This window comes from Nerophis lumbriciformis, linkage group LG32 (genome assembly GCF_033978685.3).
Source record: "Nerophis lumbriciformis linkage group LG32, RoL_Nlum_v2.1, whole genome shotgun sequence".
In the NCBI taxonomy this organism is placed as follows: Eukaryota; Metazoa; Chordata; class Actinopteri; order Syngnathiformes; family Syngnathidae; genus Nerophis; species Nerophis lumbriciformis.
This window is the reverse complement of record NC_084579.2, coordinates 10,478,033-10,502,419: the sequence shown is the minus strand read 5'-3', so window position 1 is coordinate 10,502,419 and position 24,387 is coordinate 10,478,033. Positions and strand designations below refer to the sequence as shown.

At 37.5% G+C, this 24,387-nt stretch overlaps 1 protein-coding gene across 1 annotated transcript in view; it reads left to right on the top strand.

Moving 5' to 3' along the window:
- The window catches only part of unc5cb (unc-5 netrin receptor Cb), a 426,633-nt gene that overhangs the window by 374,823 nt on the left and 27,423 nt on the right, over positions 1-24,387 (top strand). Inside the window, exons 8-9 of the mRNA XM_061926996.1 lie at positions 8,603-8,659; positions 21,169-21,360. Coding sequence (XP_061782980.1) covers positions 8,603-8,659; positions 21,169-21,360 — 249 coding nt within the window. The remainder of the gene's footprint in view (positions 1-8,602; positions 8,660-21,168; positions 21,361-24,387) is intronic.

The window sequence follows — 24,387 nt, the reverse complement described above, 5'->3', positions numbered from 1 at the left end:
GCTAAAACATACCGCTGTTGTGAGTTTACATTATTCACCCAAGGAACCTTTGAATAAAAATTAATGAATAAAATCCAAAATATGAATGTTCTGTCCCTTTGCTCCTCTACTCTTGTCACTAAATCCTGATAATACAGTTGCACAGAAAATAAGCGATTTTCACTTAAATTAGTACTTATTACTTTAGTTAATTCATATCTTACATTTAAATGAATGTATTTAAGATGTTTATTATATTATTAGCAAATATACCAATTAAAATATAAATAAATATAACAAATGTGCAATTTAAAATCATTGAAGTAGTAGATATGATTATTTTCTCGTTATGTATTGATCATATTAAATATTATTTTTAAATAAATAAATAAATAATATATAAATAATAATATATATATATATATATATATATATATATATATATATATATATATATATATATATATATATATATATATATATATATATATACATTTTTGAATATTAAATATTGTATTTTATTTGACATTTATTTTCTTAGAAGTTTTCTTTGTGGATTGCAATTTACCATTTTAATTGTGGTATTTACATGTTTTTTTAATCTCTGTTTCTCTAAATCAGGGGTGTCAAACTCATTTTAGCTCAGGGGCCACATTGAGGAAAATATTTGCACACGCGGGCCGGACTATTAAAATCATGGCATTAAAACTAAAAAATAAAAACAACTTCAGATTGTTTTCTTTAGCCTTACTTTGGCCAAAAATAGAACAAACACATTCTGAAAATATAACAATAAAAATATAGAAAAAAATACCGGCAGCGGTAAAGTTCAGATCCATGAAGGAAAGAAGAAAATGAATGAATGTTTATAACTGAATACATTTATATATGCATAAAAATTGGTTTTCTTTTGTATTATTTTTTGAATGAATGAAGTAACGTTTATGACAACCTTTTTCCAAAGCACAATATAGAATGTGAGATTTAACAGGATAATGCATACATTTATCATTTTTTTTCAAAAACGCTTACAAAAAAGTGGGACCCCAAAAATGTACTGTGGGACCCCATTTTTATGACTTGATGGGATCAAGTCATAAAAATGCACCAACACTGATGGAGTATTGGTGCGTGCAAAACAGCAGCAGGCGGCTGTGGCCTGCGGGCCGGTTCTAATACTAATCAAATATCATTTATATATCAAATTATGAGACTATGGAAGACAGTGCATAGTAGGGGTGCTAAAAAAAATAGTATTCACATCCTAATCGTGATTCTTTTTAATTCCGGTTCGCATAACTTAGAATTATTAATTTTTTTCTGTAAGAATACATCTTTAGGCCAAAAACGCGCTTACTCACTGCGCGTACACTGCAAAAAGTCAGTGTTCAAAAACAAGGGAAAAAAATATAAAAATGAGGGGTATTTTATTTGAACTAAGCAAAATTATCTGCCAATAGAACAAGAAAATTTGGCTTGTCAAGACTTTCCAAAACAAGTAAAATTAGCTAACCTCAATGAACCCAAAAATAGCTTAAAATAAGTATATTCTCACTAATAACAAGTGCACTTTTCTTGGTAGAAAACATTTTTTAGACCTTTTTGCTCAATATGTTGAAAAATATTCTTAAATTAAGTAAAATTTTCTGCCAATAGAACAAGAAAATTTGGCTTGTCAAGACTTTCCAAAACAAGTCAAATTAACTAACCTCAATGAACCCAAAAATACCTTAAAATAAGTATATTCTCACTAATAACAAGTGCACTTTTCTTGGTAGAAAAAAAAAATTAGACCTTTTTGCTCAATATGTTGAAAAATATTCTTAAATTAAGTAAATGCTAGTGCCATTATTTTGACATAATGATATGCGCTCTGCATTTTTTTTCATGCTTAAAGTAAGAAATTATTACTTTTATTATTAATTTATACTTGTGAGTGTTGATGACACAGCTTTGCATCAGTTGATATTCTAGTTTCAAGCATGTTTTACTCAATATAGGTCATCAAATCTCAGCAACAAGCTGTAATATCTTACTGAGATCATTTAGGACCAAAACCCTTAAAACGAGTAAAACACCCTAACATAAAATCTGCTTAGTGAGAAGAATTATCTTATCAGACAGAAAATAAGTAAATATCACCCTTATTTGAGATATTTCATCTTACTTAGATTTCAGTTTTTGCAGTGCGAATAGTAGGGGTGCTAAAAAAAAATTATTCACATCCTAATCATGATACTTTTTCATTCCGGTTCGCATAACTTAGAATATTTTTTTTTTTCTATAAGAATACATTTTTAGGCCAATTACGCGCTTACTCACTGCGCGCATACGTCACAAATTTTACGTGTTAGTAATATTTTTATACCAAAAATTATATTGCAAGAACGAAGAAACAATTCTGAATCGAATCATTACCCCGAGAATCGGAATCAAATCGATTAGATTCGTGAGGCGTCGTTAGATTCCCGTCCCTAATGAATAGGGTTGTTTCATCTTCAGTACTGCCACCTACGGCACTGGAATGGAACAGCATGGACCCAAAGTGAGTAACGCTTGGCAGGTTAAAGACGTCGGGCATATGAATGGAAACAAAAGAATTAAATGAGTTCAAGTAGAAGGAAGTGTGTAAGATGGATTGAAAGTGTGAGTCGGCCTGATTATGTGAACAAGTCATGCTCATCTTTCACCTCATTGATTGTGCTGCCTGCCTGCTTTGTTGATGTAGAGGGACGACAACTCCCTCCTCCATCTTGTCCCTCTTTTTAAAACAGAAGACAATGATGTGCAAATCTTTTTCAACTTATATTCAATTGAATAGACTGCAAAGACAAGATATTTAATGTTCCAACTGAGAAACTTTTTTTTTTTTTTGCAAATAATCATTAACTTAGAATTTAATGGCAGCAACACATTGCAAAAAAGTTGTCACAGGGGAATTTTTACCACTGTGTTACATGGCCTTTCCTTTTAACAACACTCAGTAAACAACTGGGAACTGAGGAAAACAATTTTTGAAGCTTTACAGGTGGAATTTTTTCCCATTCTTGCTTGATGTACAGCTTAAGTTGTTCAACAGTCCGTTGTGGTATTTTAGGCTTCATAATGCGCCACACATTTTCAATGGGAGACAGGTCTGGACTACAGGCAGGCCTTGTCTTGCTGAAATAAGCAGGGGCGTCCATGATAACTGCAGACTGCAGGTGTACCTAATTCACAACTCCTCCAACACGAACATTATTGTTTTTGCACTTTTTGGCTTCTTATTAAATAACTTTTGTAACCTATTTTCATGGGCTTTCCTCTTTGTGATGTTAAGTTCCTGTTATGCGCTGTTATACAATATATGCCTTGAGCTCTTATTTTGAAGGCGCTAAGAGCGGAAGTGATGACACGTTGCAGAGGTTTTTGAAAGAAGGTAAATAAAGTGGTCCTCGTGTAAACTGGAGCCTCCGTGTTTGTTATTTTGTAGTTTCATACAGTATAGGCCTTGTCTTGCTGAAATAAGCAGGGGCGTCCATGATAACGTTGCTTGGATGGCAACATATGTTGCTCCAAAACCTGTATGTACCTTTCAGCATTAATGGTGCCTTCACAGATGTGTAAGTTACCCATGCCTTGGGCACTAATACACCCCCATACTATCACAGATGCTGGCTTTTCAACTTTGCGCCTAGAACAATCCAGATGGTTCTTTTCCTCTTTGGTCCGGAGGACACGACGTCCACAGTTTTATACCCTTTTCCACTTTGCATCAGTCCATCTTAAGCCGGCAGCATTTCTGGGTGTTGTTGATAAATGGCTTTCGCTTTGCATAGTAGAGTTTCAGGTAACACTTTAGTATGGGGAACATATTCACCATTAATTAGTTGCTTATTATAGGGGAGGGGGGGGGGGGTTACCTACATATGCGGTCCTCTCCAAGGTTTCTCATAGTCATTCACATCGACGTCCCACTGGGGTGAGTTTTTCCTTGCCCTTATGTGGGCTTTGTACCGAGGATGTCGTTGTGGCTTGTGCAGCCCTTTGAGACACTTGTCATTTAGGGCTATATAAATAAACATTGATTGATTGATTGATTAACGTAACAGAAAACTTAATTTAGAGTTATTTGGACACTAGGGGAACATATAAGGGTTAGGGTTGGGGTTGGGGTTAGGGTTAGGGTTAAGGTTAGGGTTAGGGTTAAGGTTAAGGTTAGGGTTAGGCATAAAGAAAAATAGTTGGTTAGGGCTAAGGGTTGGGGTGGGGTGATAGAAAAGAGTGAAAAAAGAAGAAGATAAGAAGGGTGTGCACGGTCCGTCTAAAGTCCAACGGGCTCGCACTCACGTCTCGTTAAGGCCCCCCGAACGTCTGGTCCCCAGTTCGTTTGTGTGTCAACGGCCGACCCAGGAGGGCCCGCAAGACAGAGCGCGAGCCGTGAGTGGACCAGAGGTACAGGCGGGTTAGGGGTTGGGGTTGGGGTTAGGGTTACGGTTAGGTTTAGCGTTGGGGTTAGGGTTACTAATAAGCAATAATTCTGAGGTTATTGAGGGAAGACTCTTATTTAATGGCTTACTTGTTGTATAATAAGGTCATGCAGAATAAGGCATTAATAAGTACTTAATAATGACTAATTAAGAGCCAATATGTTACTAATTTGCATGTTAATAAACAACTAATTAATGGTGAATATGTTCCCCATACTAAAGTGTTACCGAGTTTTAACTTGCACTTACAGATGTAGCGACCAACTGTAGTTACTGACAGTGGTTTTCTGAAGTGTTCCTGAGCCCATGCGGTGATATCCTTTACACGCCGATGGCGCTTTTTGGTGGAGTACCGCCTGAGGGATCGAAGGTCCGTAATATCATCGCTTACGTGCAGTGATTTCTCCAGGATTCTCCGAACCTTTTGATGATATTGCGGACCGTAGATGGTGAAATCCCTAAATTCCTTGCAATAGCTGGTTGAGAAATGTTGTTATTTGCTCAGGCATTTGTTGACAAAGTGGTGACCCTCGCCCCATCCTTGTTTGTGAATGACTGAGCATTTCGTAGATGCTGCTTTTATACCCCACCTGTTCCCAATTAGCCTGTCCACCTGCGGGATGTTCCAAATAAGTGTTTGACGAGCGTTCCTCAACTTTTCTCAGTCTTTTTTGCCACTCGTGCCATTGTTTTGAAACATGTTGCAGGCATCCAATTCCAAATGAGCTAATATTTGCACAAAAATAACAAAGTTTACCAATTCGAACTTTAAATATCTTGTCTTTGCAGTCTATTCAATTGAATATAAGTTGAAAAGGATTAGCCAATCATTGAATTCTGTTTTTATTTACCATTTGACCGACTCAGTGGCCTCGTGGTTAGAGTGAGATCGGTAGGTTGTGAGTTCAACCAAAGACTATAAAAATGGGAGCCATATGGGAGCTATATTGTCAGCACCTGTTACTTGCTACAGGTGAGTTTAATTACAAATTAAAGGAGCATCACATGCTTAGAATACAACTATTTCTTACAATTTTGAAAAGGTGCCAATAATTTTAACCAGTCCATTTTTGGAGTTCTGTGTAAAATATCAGATTTGGCTTTTTGGGGGGTTATTTTGTGTTGTTCCAATGCAAACAAAAGAAATAAACATGTGAATACTAAAGCATTTGTCATTTCAACAATTTTCTAGGAGAAGTGGTGCATTATCCGACAGGTGGTTAGAGTGTCCGCCCTGAGATCGGTAGGTTGTGAGTTCAAACCCCCGGCCGTGTCATACCAAAGACTAGGGATGTCCGATAATGCCTTTTTGCCATACTTGCCAACCCTCCCGGATTTTCCGGGAGACTCCCGAAATTCAGGACCTGAGTCCGCTTTCCCACAATATAAAGAACGTCTACAGTAAAGCAGTCCGTCTGCCATAAACAGCAATGTTGTGACACTCTTAAACAGGACAATACTGCCATCTAGTGCATTTGATGAAAGCAATTTTGTGCGTGCCACACAGCAATGCATCATCAGAGAGGGTTGTTCAGCATGGTTAGAAAGATAGTGACAGAGAATAGAACAAGGATGGACAATTCAACCCTTAACTCAACAATGAGTAGATGAGTGTTATGTGTGTGTATATGTGTAAATAAATGAACACTGAAATTCAAGAATTTATTTTATTTATATATATATATATATATATATATATATATATATGTATATATATATATATATATATATATATATATATATATATATATATATATATATATATATATATATATATATATATATATATATATAGCTAGAATTCACTGAAAGTCAATTATTTCTTATATATATATATATATATATATATATATATATATATATATATATATATATATATATATATCCATCTTATTCCCTTCGGGGTCGCGGGGATATATATATATAGCTAGAATTCACTGAAAGTCAATTATTTCTTATATATATATATATATATATATATATATATATATACATATATATATATATATATATATATATATATCCATCCATCCATTTACTACCGCTTATTCCCTTCGGGGTCGCGGGGATATATATATATATATATATATATATATATATATATATATATATATATATATATATATATATATGAAATACTTGATTTGGTGAATTCTAGCTGTAAATATACTCCTCCCCTCTTAACCACGCCCCTACCCTAACCACGCCCCCCGCACCCACCCCCCACCTCCCAAAATTGGAGGTCTCAAGGTTGGCAAGTATGCTTTTTGCTGATATCTGATATTATTCCGATATTGTCCAACTACCAATTACCGATACCGATATCAACCGATACCGATATCAACCGATACTGATATAAACAGTCGTGGAATTAGCACATTATTATGCCACCGGTAATTTGGACAACCAGGTATGGTGAAGATAAGGTCCTTGTCAAGACTTGGTCCTGGGTGTTTGCTTTTCCGGGATGCAACGGAAAGTTGGCTCGGGCGAGACGGGAATGTAAGTGCATATTTATTTAAACACTATAACTACAAAAAAAAAGGAAGTAAACAAAAGGCGCTCACAATGGCGGAGAACAAACTATGAAACCAAAACGACTATAAACCTGGAACAAAAACTTACTTTGGCATGGGACATGAAGCATGATCTAAGAGGATGAAGAGTGTGTAGAGCATAAATGCAAGATGTCGTCAGAACGACAAACTGAAAACAATGAACTTAAATACTATAGCCATGATTAGTGAAAGCAGGTGCGTGACTCAAAACTTAAATACTATAGACATGATTAGTGAAAGCAGGTGCGTGACTCAAAACGTGAAACAGGTGCGTGACGTGACAGGTGAAAACTAATGGTTGCTGTGGTGACAAAACAAAACAAAAGTGCACAAAAAGTCCAAAAACAAAACCGAACATGACTAAAACAAAACATGATCACACAGACATGACAGTCCTTTTTTTAAAAAGTAATAAAATAAAATAAGATAAATAAATTGAAAACATTTTCTTGAATAAAAAAGAAAGTAAAACAATATAAAAACAGTTACATATAAACTAATAATTAATGAAAATTAGTCAAATTAACTGTTAAAGGTTAGTACTATTAGTGGACCAGCAGCACGCACAATCATGTGTGCTTACGGACTGTATCCCTTGCAGACTGTATTGATATATATTGATATATAATGTAGGAACCAGAATATTAATAACAGAAAGAAACAACCCTTTAGTGTGAATGAGTGTAAATGGGGGAGGGAGGTTTTTTGGGTTGGTACACCAATTGTAAGTGTATCTTGTGTTTTTTATGTTGATTTAATAAAAAAAAACAAAAAAAAACCGATACCGATAATTAAAAAAAACGATAATTTCCGATATTACATTTTAAAGCATTTATCGGCCGATTGTATCGGACATCTCTACCAAAGACTATAAAAAATAGGACCCATTACCTCCCTGCTTGGCACTCAGCATCAAGGGTTGGAATTGGGGGTTAAATCACCAAAAATTATTCCCGGGCGCGGCCACCGCTGCTGCCCACTGCTCCCCTCACCTCCCAGGGGGTGATCAAGGGGATGGGTCAAATGCAGAGGACACATTTCACCGCACCTAGTGTGTGTGTGTGACAACCATTGGTACTTTATTTTACTTTTACACAAGGTTTTGGGTTTTGTATAATGCGGCTTTTAACACCAAACACAACAACCTGCACGTTCTTCTGGAAGTTTCCTAACCTGATCTTCTATCGCCTTCACGTCCACTCTCCGTCCCGCCGGCGGTGACGGAGCCAAAGTCTTCCGGTTCCGTTTACCTCGAAAACGCGCTCTCCTCCCCGCCCTCACCTGCCCGCTTCAGTACTAATGGCGGCACTCTTGTTGAGCCTCTAAGCCGGCCTGATGGATGGCGTCACTCCCTCAGCGTTGCCGCCGCTTTTCCCCTCATCCGTCTCTCTCGACGCGCACTTTGGAGTGGAGGGAGGCTCCAAATCAAGAAGGATGGCTCCCCCCCGCGTCATTACTCCTACTCATGAGTTTGTTGCTGTCTCATTTGTTGCGTTTGTTTTTCTGTTGGCTTAAATTTGATTTCCATCATTGCTCTCTCCCACTGTGTTCCCCTCGCCCTCCTCCGCTCATCCCCCTCCCCTCCCTCTCTTCAAGGTTCCTTTTATCAGAAGTCATCTGAGGCTAAAGACAAGCTTGAGTTGGCAAATACATGTGAGTTATTTTATTTACTTTCATTTTCTTTTCTCTCCATTATTCATCATTATCTGTCTTCTCCGGTTCATTGGCCATGCCAGACATTCGCTTCCTTCCCGCTATTACTTACTTTTTAACTACCGCGCCTCCCAAAGGGGAGTACGCCTCTCACGTTGTATTTCTTCCCAGTACATAACAATGGATGACCTTTAGAGTAGTCAGTGTACGGCTTTAAAATTCACTGAAAATGACTTGAAATGCAACCTTTACAAACAGTAGTTAAAAACCATACTTGCCAACCTTGAGACCTCCGATTTCGGGAGGTGGGGGTGTGGGGCGGGGCGTGGTTAAGAAAAAAAATGTAAAAAGAAAAAAAAAAATTGAATTGTTATATGTATCCAGTGATTATACTATAAAGTTATTTTCCATTTAACTTCACCAGTTTTAGATTATTTTTATTCAAAATCGATGAACTTTCACATTTGCCGTTCAAATACTGAGAAGAGACGGTGCGGTGAACAGCAGCCAGTTGAGGCACGTCACTCAGTGCCTCAACATGGATTCCGGACTCGGCTAACTGCTGGCCTGCTGTGCAGTGAGACCGTATTACTATATGAATTATATTATACATTTCCATAGTTTAGTTAGCTGAGGTATATAATGTACAGTGTATTTTGTCAACAACTGTATGTGTGTAACGTATTTCTTGTGCTGAGCGATCATAAAACGGCTGCAAAAGACGCACTGGCTGAGGCTCCAGTAGCCCCGCCTCCTGCACCCCCGCCGTAGAATTGTTATATCAACTAAAGCCCACACTTAAACTTTCCACGTGCAAGATTGAATCTATTTAAAAAAGTTATTTCATAAGAAGCCAAAAAGTGCAAAAACAATAATGTTCGTGTTGGAGGAGTTGTGAATGACTGCAGGGCCACAACATTAGGTACACCTGCAGACTGCAGGTGTACCTAATTCACAACTCCTCCAATGCGAACATTATTGTTTTTGCACTTTTTGGCTTCTTATTAAATAACTTTTGTAAACTATTTTCATGGGCTTTCCTCTTTGTGATGTTAAGTTCCTGTTATGCGCTGTTATACAGTATATGCCTTGAGCTCTTATTTTGAAGGCGCTAAGAGCGGAAGTGATGACACGTTGCAGAGGTTTTTGAAAGAAGGTAAATAAAGTGGTCCTCGTGTAAACTGGAGCCTCCGTGTTTGTTATTTTGTAGTTTCATACAGTATAGGCGACATTTATAAACCCTCGGTTACACTTTTTTAAATAGATTCAATCTTGCACGTGGAAAGTTTAAGTGAGGGCTTTAGTTGCGTCGCATGGACTTAATTTATAAGTAAAGGTAAGACCATAATAAAGTTTTTTTATTAAATGTGCTTTTTTGTGTGCTACAGTTTGTATGTGTAAAGTTAAAGTTAAGTTAAAGTACCAATGATTGTCACACACACACTAGGTGTAATGAAATGTGTCTTCTGCATTTGACCCATCCCCTTGATCACCCCCTGGGAGGTGAGGGGAGCAGTGGGCAGCAGCGGCGCCGCGCCCGGGAATAATTTTTGGTGATTTAATAACCCCCAATTCCAACCCTTGATGCTGAGTGCCAAGCAGGGAAGAATGCTGGTATGAGCTTTTAAACATAACCCGTTAACTGCTGCCAATCAAATGGTGAATAAGATACTCTTTAGGGTTCATATGTTTGTAAATCTGACTGTGATGAAGTCAGTGCCTCACCAGCCATCAACCTCACCGCACGTCACTGACTTTAGAGTAGTCAGTGTACGGCTTTAAAATTCACTGAAAATGACTCGAAATGCAACCTTTACAAACAGTAGTTAAAAACCATACTTGCCAACCTTGAGACCTCCGATTTCGGGAGGTGGGGGTGTGGGGCGTGGGGGCGTTGTCGGGGGTGGGGCGGGTCGTGGTTAAGAGGGGAGGAGTATATTGACAGCTAGAATTCACCAAGTCAAGTATTTCATATATATATATATCCTGAAAATATGCAAACAAAACTGAGTGACAAAGCAATGGTGTGGGGCTGCACGACTGCTGCCAGCTCTGGAGGAGTTGTGGTTCGTTGAGGGGAAACAATAATTCCGACACGCACCCAAATGGCCTCCATTCCACCAGAGCACCCACACACTTAGACAAAGAAAGTGGCTTCTACCTACACATTTATGCTGTGAAATTGTTCCCAATTTTATTAAAAAAAAAGTCGACACATTGTGAGAAAAAGACTGCTTTTAGTTATTTTATTTTATTTTTTGAATGTTTTGTTTGTAATTGGTTTTTAATCTTCATTATTTACTTAAGTTTCTACAGTATGTCTCTATATACATATTTATTTGATTTCTTTATAAATTTTGACCAAAGGGGGCACATTTCAATTTCTTACACACACTTGTTATTTCATATGTTGACCAGAGGGGGAGCACTTCAAATTTTTACACAGACTTGTTATTTCATATGTTGACCAGAGGGGGAGCACTTCAAATTTCTTACACACACTTGTTTTTTCATATGTTGACCCACTGCTCCCCTCACCTCCCAGGGAGTGAACAAGGGGATGGGTCAAGTGCAGAGGACAAATTTCACCACACCTAGTGTCTGTGTGACAATCATTGGTACTTTAACTTTTTAACTTAAAAAGTAATAATTTTACATAAAAAAAGTAATTTTACGAGAAATTATTGCAATATTACAGAAACAGAAAGAATATGAGAAATTGTTCTCAGTTTTACAAGAAAAAGTCGACACATTGTGAGAAAAAGACTGCTTTTAGTTCATTTTTGTTTGTTTGTTTGTTTTTTAATTGGTTTTGAATCTTCATTATTTACTTAAGTTTCTACAATATGTCTCTATATACATATTTATTTTATTTATTTATTCATTTTGGCCAAAGGGGGCGCATTTCAATTTCTTACACACTATTGTTATTTCATATGTTGACCAGAGGGTGCACTTCAAATTTCTTACGCTCACTTGTTATTTCATATGTTGACCAGAGGGGGAGCACTTAATTTTGGTCAAAGGGTGCGCATTTAAATTTCTTACACACACTTGTTATTTCATATGTTGACCAAAGCGGGAGCACTTCAAATTTGTACACACACTTGTTATTTCAAATGTTGACCAGAGGGGGTGCACTTTACATTTTTACACACACTTATTTCATATGTTGACCAGAGGGGGAGCACTTCAATTTTTTACACACACTTGTTATTTCATATGTTGACCAGAGGGGGACCACTTCAAATTTCTTACACACACTTGTTATTTCATACATTGACCAAAGGGGGAGCACTTCAAATTTGTACACACACTTGTTATTTCATACGTTGACCAGAGGGGGAGCACTTTAAATTTGTACACACACTTGTTATTTCATACGTTGACCAGAGGGGGAGCACTTTAAATTTGTACATACACTTGTTATTTCACATGTTGACCAGAGGGGGTGCACTTTACATTTTTACACACACTTATTTCATATGTTGACCAGAGGGTGCACTTTAAAATTTTTACACACACTTATTTCATATGTTGACCAGAGGGTGCACTTTAAATTTTTACACACACTTGTTATTTCATATGTTGACCAGAGGGGGAGCACTTCAATTTTTTACACACACTTGTTATTTTATATGTTGACCAGAGGGGGACCACTTCAAATTTCTTACACACACTTGTTATTTCATACATTGACCAAAAGGGGAGCACTTCAAATTTGTACACACACTTTTTATTTCATACATTGACCAGAGGGGGAGCACTTTAAATTTGTACACACACTTGTTATTTCATACGTTGACCAGAGGGGGAGCACTTTAAATTTGTACACACACTTATTTCATACGTTGACCAGAGGGGTGCACTTCAATTTTTTACACACACTTGTTATTTCACATGTTGACCAGAGAGGGAGTAGTTAATTTTGGCCAAAGGGGGCGCATTTCAATTTCTTACATACACTTGTTATTTCATATGTTGACCAGAGGGGGAGGACTTTTAAAACCGACACACAGTCAATTTGAAAAATCCCTCCTTTTTGGGACCACCCTCAGTTTAATAGATTTAACTACCAGGGGTGCAAATGAGACATTCTCTATTAGATGCAATGGTTTTACGTATTGGGACCATGATTTATGTCATCACTTGTTCACACCTCCTCATATGGAAGCTAATTTCCTTCTTGATGTATCAAGAAGAGTATAAATACAAGAACACACACACACACACATGCATAACAATAATAATCCCTTTCATTTTCCACTGCATGTCATTTTGCAGCCCCCCAACAATGGCTGCTGTTCAAAGGCATGTATTCATCTAAGTGATACATTTTAATGCGCACACTTAGCAGGTTGCCACCTTTATCATCAAAGCGCGGGTGCGAGATTGTCGCACACGTTAAATAACTGCAGGGAAGCTCGGCAGACGGAGCGCGGTGAAATTACATTCTCCGGCTTTCATCACTCGTCTGTGCCGGCGGAAGGATTAGAGGCCCAATGAGGGAGTGCACGGTGTAAAAAGTATATAAATCCCAATTTGCACCTGAGCGAATGATTCTGCTAATCGCGGCGGTCATGCTGCATTTCACTTCAGCGACGGTGTGATGTACTTTGCTTTGCCTTTTTGCTCGGCCTTTCTTCCCCTTTATCCTCCTTTTGTGCAGGAGCACTCGCACATGGAGAGTCATTCCCTTACAGGCCCGCCTGACCTCTGTAACACTACACAGTAAATGCTGCCATCTAGTGGACAACCTGCGTGCAACATGACACCGTGCACTAAAGCAAGGGGTCGGCATCCCCAAAATGTTGATAGAGCCATATTGGACCGAAAATACAAAAAAAAAAAAAAAATCTCTACACGACTGGAGCGCTCTGCTGCTTTTTAAGCAATGTAAAAATGTGAATCAAAGATCCTCTATTTGAGTGGAGTAGTGCTCTTCTGTTTTCGTTGTCATACCGCAATAACGCGAGTCAAAGATCCTACAGGCAACTCTAAACACGCTAGCCAAAGATCTTCTATATGTCTGGGGAGCATTGATGTTTTTAATGACCTCCTGCAAAAATGCGAACCAAAGATCCTTTATAAAACAAGTTAAAGATTATCTATATGAGTGGAGTAGTGCTCTTCTGTTTTAAATGTTATGCCGCAATAACGTCAGTCAAAGATCCTCTATTTGACTGGAGAGCGCTGCTGTATTTAGGCCGACTGCGAACACGCTGGCCAAAGATCCTCTATATGACATGAGCGTGCTGCTGTTTTTAATGACCTCCTGCAAAAATGCGAGCCAAATATCCTTTATAAAACAAGTTAAAGATCCTCTATATGAGTGGAATAGTGCTCTTCTGTTTTAAATGTTATGCTGCAATAACGCCAGTCAAAGATCCGCTATTTGACTGGCGAGCGCTGCTGTTTTTAAGGACCTACTGCAAAAAATGCTCGCCAAAGATTATTTATATCTAAGGAGTGTTCTGCTGTTTTTAAGGCTGTACTGCAAAAATGCTTGTCAAAGATCCTCTGTGTGACTGGAGCGCTATACTGCTTTTTAAGCAATGTAAAAATGTGAATCACAGATCCTCTATATGAGTGGAGTAGTGCTCTGTTATTTTCAACGTCATAACGCTAGTCAAAGATCCTACAGGCGACTCCAAACACGGTAGCCAAAGATCTTCTATATGTCTGGGGAGCATTGATGTTTTTAATGACCTCCTGCACAAATGTGAGCCAAAGATCCTTTATGTAACAAGTTAAAGATCCTCTATATGAGTGGAGTAGTGCTCTTCTGTTTTAAATGTTATGCTGCAATAACGCCAGTCAAAGATCCTCCATTTGACTGGAGAGTGCTGCTGTATTTAGGCTGACTGCAAACACGCTGGCCAAAGATCCTCTATATGACATGAGCGTGCTGCTGTTTTTAATGACCTCCTGCAAAAATGCGAGCCAAAGATCCTTTATAAAAACAAGTTGAAGATCCTCTATATGAGTGAAGTAGTGCTCTTCTGTTTTAAATGTTATGCTGCAATAATGCCAGTCAAAGATCCTCTATTTGACAGGAGAGTGCTGCTGTTTTTAAGGACCTACTGCAAAAAATGCTCGCCAAAGATTATTTATATCTAAGGAGTGTTCTGCTGTTTTTAAGGCCGTACTGCAAAAATGCTTGTCAAAGATCCTCTGTGTGACTGGAGCGCTATACTGCTTTTTAAGCAATGTAAAAATGTGAATCAAAGATCCTCTATATGAGTGGAGTAGTGCTCTGTTGTTTTCAACGTCATAACGCTAGTCAAAGATCCTACAGGCGACTCCAAACACGCTAGCCAAAGATCTTCTATATGTCTGGGGAGCACTGCTGTTTTTAATGACCTCCTGCACAAATGCGAACCAAAGATCCTTTATGTAACAAGGTAAAGATCCTCTATATGAGTGGAGTAGTGCTCTTCTGTTTTAAATGTTATGCCGCAATAACGCCAGTCAAAGATTCTCTATTTGACTGGAGAGCGCTGCTATATTTATGTTGACTGCAAACGCGCTGGCCAAAGATCATCTATATGACATGAGCGAGCTGCTGTTTGTAAGCACAAAGATCCTGTAAATGATAGGAGCACTCTGCTGCTTAAGTAATACAAAAATGTTAGTCAAAGATCCTTTATGTGACAAGTTAAAGATCGTCTATATGAGTCTGTTTTAAATGTTGCAATAACGCCAGTCCAAGATCCTCTATTCGACTGGAGAGCGCTGCTGTTTTTAAGGACGTACTGCAAAAAATGCGAGACAAAGATTATTTACATGACAGGAGTATTATGCTGTTTTTAAGGCCGTACTGCAAAAATGCTTGTCAAAGATCCTCTATGTGACTGGAGCGCTCTGCTGCTTTTCAAGCAATGTGAATCAAAGATCCTCTATTTGAGTGGAGTAGTGCTCTGCTGTTGTCAACGTCGTACCGCAATAACGCGAGTCAAAGATCCTACAGGCGACTCCAAACACGCTAGCCAAAGATCTTCTATATGTCTGGGGAGCAAAAATGCGAGCCAAAGATCCTTTATATAACAAGTTAAAGATCCTCTATATGAGTGGAGTAGTGCTCTTCTGTTTTAAAAATGTTATGCCGCAATAACGCCAGTCAAAGATCCTCTATTTTACTGGAGAGCGCTGCTATATTTATGTTGACTGCAAACGCGCTGGCCAAAGATCCTCTATATGACATGAGCGAGCTGCTGTTTGTAAGCACAAAGATCCTGTAAATGATAGGAGCACTCTGCTGCTTAAGTAATACAAAAATGTTAGTCAAAGATCCTTTATGTGACAAGTTAAAGATCGTCTATATGAGTCTGTTTTAAATGTTGCAATAACGCCAGTCCAAGATCCTCTATTCGACTGGAGAGCGCTGCTGTTTTTAAGGACGTACTGCAAAAAATGCGAGACAAAGATTATTTACATGACAGGAGTGTTATGCTGTTTTTAAGGCCGTACTGCAAAAATGCTTGTCAAAGATCCTCTATGTGACTGGAGCGCTCTGCTGCTTTTCAAGCAATGTGAATCAAAGATCCTCTATTTGAGTGGAGTAGTGCTCTGCTGTTTTCAACGTCGTGCCGCAATAACGCGAGTCAAAGATCCTACAGGCGACTCCAAACACGCTAGCCAAAGATCTTCTATATGTCTGGGGAGCAAAAATGCGAGCCAAAGATCCTTTATATAACAAGTTAAAGATCCTCTATATGAGTGGAGTAGTGCTCTTCTGTTTTAAAAATGTTATGCCGCAATAACGCCAGTCAAAGATCCTCTATTTGACTGGAGAGCGCTGCTATATTTATGTTGACTGCAAACGCGCTGGCCAAAGATCCTCTATATGACATGAGCGAGCTGCTGTTTTTAAGCACAAAGATCCTGTAAATGATAGGAGCACTCTGCTGCTTAAGTAATACAAAAATGTTAGTCAAAGATCCTTTATGTGGCAGCAGTGCTCTGCCGTTTTTACTGGACGCTTTTCTGCCTTTTTAAGTCATGCAAAAAAGCGAGTCAAAGATCCTCTATTTGACTGGAACACACACAGTGCTGACAGTAAAGGACATTCCAAACGGCAAAGAGAGAGGCGTCCATTTAAAGGTGGACTACGTAATAAGGGTCTGTCTCGCCACATCCTCACTCGCCCTCTAATGGCTGAGCTTCCTCCGGCTGGTTAGCGGACAGAAAGGCCGCGGAGATGAAAGACGCCGTGAGGGACGTCTCCGTCTTATCTGCAGTGTCACGACAAAGACGGCCGGGGGTTTGCTGCGATGCTGCGGGAGCAATCGGGGAGATAAAGACATCCATCAGAGGTTGTGATGGCGCTGCGTAGGGCGATGTGTCATTGGCCTCCATTTGGACCGCTCTGTACGTGCAATACATGAATACACACACACTCAAGTCTTATCGGACAAAAAAAAAAAGTATGGATAATTAATAAGTTGCTAAGAAGTTTTACTTGAAGGCGGACATGTTTTGTTTAGCTAATCTTAATAATAATAATAATACATTTTATTTGTAGAAAGCACTTTACATTGAGCAAACAACCTCAAAGTGCTACAGTGTATTGAAAAAAATAATAATAATAAAAAGCTCATTTAAAAAATAAAAAAAATAAATAAAAACTAGAACTAGTATGCATATATCTATAAAAAGGCTTTTTTTATTTAAAAAAAAAGGGTTTTTAAGCCTTTTTTAAAAGCATCCACAGTCTGTGGTGCCCTCAGGTGGTCAGGGAGAGCATTCCACAGACTGGGAGCGGCGGAGCAGAAAGCCCGGTCTCCCATAGTTCCTAGCTTTGTCCTCGGAGGTTGGAGGAGGTTAGCCTGTTCATCATATTTTACTTAAATGTAGGGGTATCATATCTGCACCAATCTCACATCATTGTATTATTATGTAGTGTGGAATTACATAGGAAAAATATTAAGTATGCAAAAACACTAACCTATTTGTTATTAACTGTTGCTGTCTTTAAGTTGAAGTGGAGTGGTATTTTTGTTTTATTTTGGCAACACCTGGTAGCCACAATAATTCATTAAGTTAAGCTCAATTAGCACTAGGTTGAATGATGCGGACACGTTTGTTACTGAGCACTTTCTAATACGCTTCTTCCGTGGAGACTTTGCATGTGTAAGTAATATGCAATTATTATTTTTGAGGGCCACATCGCAGTTATGGTTGCCCTCAGAGGGCCGTTTTTAACAATGAGTAATATATGAATATACACATGTGTGTATATTCATATATATATATATATATATATATATATATATATATATATATATATATATATATATATATATATATATGTATGTGTGGGAAAAAAATCACAAGACTATTTCATCTCTACAGGCCTGTTTCATGAGGGGGGTACCCTCAATCATCAGGAGATTTTGTATATATATATATATATATACACACATATATATATATACATATATATATGTATATATATATATATATATATATACACACATATATATACACATATATATACATATATATGTATATATATATATATATATATATATATATACATATATATACATATATATGTATATATATATATATATACACACATATATATACACACATATATATATATATATATATATATATATATATATATATATATATATATATATATATATATATATACACATATTAGGGCTGCAACTAACAACTAATTTGATAATCGATTAATCTGTCGATTATTACTTCGATTAATCGATTAATAATCGGATAAAAGAGACAAACTACATTTCTATCCTTTCCAGTATTTTATTTTTTTTAAAACAGCATACTGGCACCATACTTAATGTGATTATTGTTTCTCAGCTGTTTGTAAATGTTGCAGTTTATAAATAAAGGTTTATAAAAAAACTAATAATAAAAAGTAGCCTCTGCGCATGCGCATAGCATAGATCCAACGAATCGATGACTAAATTAATCGGCAACTATTTTTGTAATCGATTTTAATCGATTTAATCGATTAGTTGTTGCAGCCCTAATATATATATATATATATATATATATAATACATTAACAGTAAAATACATTAACAATATTTAAATTTTACTTTAAAAACTGGCAGCTCAGTCACCAGAATTTTACAGTAAAATCAGTGTTTTTTTGTTTTTTTACAGCATATAAAAAAATTGAATAAATGGAATGGAATGGAGAAACAATACCACTGTTTTTAGCGGTAAAATTTCAAGCAACATAGCTGCCAGTTTGTTTGTTTTTACCTTAAAATCTTGTTGTTTTAATGTTGTTGTTTTTTTGTTTTGTTTTTATGTTCTAGTGTCTTTCTGTATATGGAAGAAAAAAAACAGTACCAAAGTTGATTTTATGGAGAAAAAAAAAACTAACCGTAAAATCTGTTGTCAATTTTACAGTCTACAATTTAAATGTCATGTCTGTGTGATCATGTTTTTGTTTTGGTCATGTTCGTTTTGGTTTTTGGACTTTTTGTGCACTTTTGTTTTGTCACCATAGCAACCATTAGTTTTCACCTGTCACGTCACGCACCTGTTTCACATTTTGAGTCACGCACCTGTTTTCGTTAATCATGTCTATAGTATTTAAGTTCATTGTTTTCAGTTTGTCGTCCTGACGACATCCCCGCATTTATACTCTCCACACACTTGCTGCGCTTTTTCATGCCGTTTTTGTCCATGCCAAGTAAGTTTGGTTTATTATTGCCACAGTTAGTGTTTTTTGTTGTTCATAGTTTTTGCCTTTGTGCAAGTATTTGGTTTCATAGTTTGTTCTCCGCCATTGTGCGCGCCTTTTGTTTACTTCCTTTTTTTGTAGTTTAAATAAAAATGTACTCACATTCCCGTCTCGCCCGAGCCAACTTTCCGTTGCATCCCGGAAAAGCAAACACCCAGGACCAAGTCATGACATTAAATCATCATTTGTTTTGAAATTTAAGATATTTAAGTACAGTATTTATCTTTATTTTAACAACAAATATTTTTGGAATACATGATAATATAATATTTTGATAATATTGAGTTTTAAAAGCTATGCAATTGCACGCACCACATGATGTTTAATCTCAAAAAGAAAAGGGAAAGAACAAATATATTTAGTAGAGATGTCCGGTAATGGCTTTTTTGCCGATATTCCGATATTGTCCAACTCTTAATTACCGATTCCGATATCAACCGATACCGATATATACAGTCATGGAATGAACACATTATTATGCCTTATTTGGTTGTGATGCCCCGCTGGATGCATTAAACAATGTAACAAGGTTTTCCAAAATAAATTAACTCAAGTTATGGTAAAAAATGCCAACATGGCACTGCCATATTTATTATTGAAGTCACAAAGTGCATTTTTTTTTTTTAACATGCCTCAAAACAGCAGCTTGGAATTTGGGACATGCTCTCCCTGAGAGAGCATGAGGAGGTTGAGGTGGGCGGGGTGAGGGGCGGGGGGGGGTGTATATTGTAGCGTCCCGTAAGAGTTAGTGCTGTAAGGGGTTCTGGGTATTTGTTCTGTTGTGTTTATGTTGTGTTACGGTGCGGATGTTCTCCCGAAATGTGTTTGTCATTCTTGTTTGGTGTGGGTTCACAGTGTGGCGCATATTTGTAACAGTGTTAAAGTTGTGTATACGGCCACCCTCAATGTAACCAAGTATGCATTGCATTCACTTGTGTGTGTGAAAAGCTGTAGATATTATGTGATTGGGCCGGCACGCAAAGGAAGTGCCTTTAAGGTTTATTGGCGCTCTGTACTTCTCCCTACGTCCGTTTACACAGCGGCGTTTTAAAAAGTCACACATTTTACTTTTTGAAACCGATACCGATAATTTCCGATATTACATTTTAAAGCATTTATCGGCTGATAATATCGGCAGTCCGATATTATCGGACATCTCTAATGATAATATAATATTTTGATAATATTGAGTTTTAAAAGATATACAATTGCATGCAGTACATGATGTTTAATGTCAAAAGGGAAAGAACAAATATATTTAGTAAGAAAAGATTAATAATTTTATTAATGCATACCGTATTTTTGGGAGGATAAGTCGCACTTGCCGAAAATGCATAATAAAGAAGGAAAAAAACATATATAAATCGCACTGGAGCCCGGCCAAACTATGAAAAAAACTGCGACTTATAGTCCGAAAAATACGGTATTAATGCATATTATTTCGCGGGCCACATAAAATAATGTGGCTTGGCCCCCGGGCCCTGAGTTTGACACCTGTGCATTGCAATATGACACATTGTTACCACACAGGCGTGTTTGTGGTGATACATGTTGGATGCAATGATAAGATAAGAGCCTGTATCGTGCTGACGATTAAAGCTGTTATCAATCACAGCTTGATGAAAATGGAAAAAAAAAAAAAAGCAGCAGATTTATGGTTATTAATTTCCGGCCGGGATATTAGTTTGCCTTTTTTCTTTATCTTTAATTTTTTTAATAATCACATGAACTAAACAACCATTTTTCCTCACTCTGCTCTTTTGGTCCTCCAGTGGCGCCCAGCACGGACGACGTGGCGCTCTACGCCGGCATCGTCATCGCCGTCATCATGTGCCTGGTCATCTCCGTGGTGGTCGCCCTCTTCGTCTACAGGAAGAACCACCGCGACTTCGACTCCGACATCCTGGACTCGTCCGCCCTCAACGGGGGCTTCCAGCCAGTCAGCATCAAGACGGCTCGCAAAGGTGCGGTCGGCCATATTTATTACAGACTTACCTTAGAGATGAGAAACAAGAGTTGATTGTCAAAGTGCATTATCACACAGCCAGTACCACTAAGTACCATATATATATATATATATATATATATATATATATATATATATATCAGTGACGTGCGGTGAGGTTGATGGTTGGTGAGGCACTGACTTCATCACAGTCAGATTTACAAACATATGAACCCTAAAGAGTATCTTATTCACCATTTGATAATAAAAAAACGTTATTATGGTCTTACCTTTACTTATAAATGCGCCGCTGTTGTGCTGGATTAATGAACCCCCTGATGGGAGTGTTATATCAACTAAAGCCCTCACTTCAACTTTCCACGTGCAAGATTGAATCTATTTAAAAAAGTGTAACCGAGGATTTATAAATGTTGCCTATACTGTATGAAACTACAAAATAACAAACACGGAGGCTCCAGTTTAAACAAGGACCACTTTATTTACCTTCTTTCAAAAACTTCCGCTCCACTCCAACGTGTCAAAATTCCGCTCTTAGCGCCTTCAAAATAAGAGCTCAAGGCATATACTGTATAACAGCGCATAACAGGAACTTAACATCACAAAGAGGAAAGCCCATAAAAATAGGTTACAAAAGTTATTTAATAAGAAGCCAAAAAGTGCAAAAACAATAATGTTCGTGTTGGAGGAGTTGTGAATTAGGTACACCTGCAGTCTGCAGGTGTACCTAATGTTGTGGCCCAGCAGTCATTCGCAACTCCTCCAACACGAACATTATTGTTTTTGCACTTTTTGGCTTCTTATGAAATAACTTTTTTAAATAGATTCAATCTTGCACGTAGAAAGTTTAAGTGTGGGCTTTAGTTGATATAACACTCCCGTCAGGGGTTGCCGTGCATTCTACGGCGGGGGTGCAGGAGGCGAGCCTCAGCCAGTGCGTCTTTTGCAGCCCTTTTATGATCGCTCAGCACAAGAAATACTTTACACAAATACAGTTGTTGACAAAATACACTGTACATTATATACCTCAGCTAACTAAACTATGGAAATGTATAATATAGTTCATATAGCAATACGGTCTCACTGCACAGCAGGCCAGCAGTTAGCCGAGTCCGTCCATGTTGAGGCACTGAGTGACGTGCCTCGACTGGCTGCTGTTCACCGCACCGTCTCTTCTCAGTATTTGAACGGCAAATGTGAAAATTCAGCGATTTTGAATAAAAATAATCTAAAACTGGTGAAGTCAAATGGAAAATAACTTTATAGTATAATCACTGGATACATTTAACAATTGAATATATATTTTTTTCTTTTAAAATTTTTTTTCTTTCCATGATGGCAGGTGAGGCCCCGCACGTCACTGATATATATATATATATATATATATATATATATATATATATATATATATATATATATATATATATATATAACAATACAGTGTGGTATAAATGCTACAAAGTAGTGCAACTATACAGTTTAAAAGTTTGCTCTTATGCCGCTAGCTTAATGCTTACATACAATACTTAGCATAGTTTTAAACTTGTACAAACAAATGAGATTTTATCGGAACAAAATTAACATAAAACAGCAAACCCGAGTACATTTGAGTGGATGAGAAAGACTGCATGGCGAATTTACCGTATTTTTTGGTCTATAAGGTGCACTTAAAATTCTTTCATTTTCTCAAAATTCGACGGTGCGCCTTATAACCATAAGTACAGAATAATTCTGGTTGTGCTTACCGACCTCGAAGCAGTTTTATTCAGCATATGGCGAAATGATAAGTGTGACCAGTAGATGGCAGTCACACATAAGAGATACGTGTAGACTGCAATATGACTCACGTAAACAACACCAAAATGTTATATGTTCCATTGAAAATATAGAACATTACACACGGCGCTGAAAAATCTATCAAAATGTTTTAGTAGGACTTGGATGGATTGTACTGTGCTTCAACATAGGAGTATTATTATGGTGTGTGTATAAGGTAAGACATATTAACTGGCGTTTTGTTTCGCAATATTATGCAAAAGCAACTTTTCTTACCTTCTGGTACCGGCTGATGTGTATTTGGGATCTGCATAAGTCCTGAAAATTTGCGTGCGTCCGCCTTTGTAGTCCGTGCTGACACCGTAGTCGATAAGCTTCTTTTTTTCCTCTATCTTCTTGTTATGGGACATTCATCCTCCGCTGTTGCCGTTTCTAATATAAAGTAGTGTAAAGTTCTTACTTATAGCTGTCAGTTAACTCACCATGAAAGCGCTAAAACATACCGGTGTAGTGAGTTCACATTATTCACCCAAGGAACTTTAGTTATTAGAGAGTTCCGGTCTGACGCTTTTTCACAGGACACATTTCCAGTATTTTATTTAAAAAAAACAGCATACTGGCACCATACTTAATGTGATTATTGTTTCTCAGCTGTTTGTATATGTTGCAGTTTATAAATAAAGGTTTATAAAAAAGAATTAAAAAAAAGTAGCCTCTGCGCATAGCATAGATCCAACAAATCGATGACTAAATTAATCGGCAACTATTTTTGTAATCGATTTTAATCGATTTAATCGATTAGTTGTTGCAGCCCTAATATATATATATATATATATATATATATATATATATATATATATATATATATATATATATATATATATATATATATATATATATATATATATATATATATATATATACCGGCTGATGTGTATTTGGGATCTGCATAAGTCCTGAAAATTTGCGTGCGTCCGCCTTTGTACCTACTCAGTGGCCTAGTGGTTAGAGTGTCCGCTCTGAGATCGGTAGGTTGTGAGTTAAAATCCCGGCCGAGTCATACCAAAGACTATAAAAATGGGACCCATTACCTCCCTGCTTGGCACTCAGCATCAAGGGTTGGAATTGGGGGTTAAATCACCAAAATGATTCCCGGGCGCGGCCACCGCTGCTGTCCACTGCTCCCCTCACCTCCCAGGGGGTGATCAAGGGTGATGGGTCAAATGCAGAGAATAATCTCGCCACACCTAGT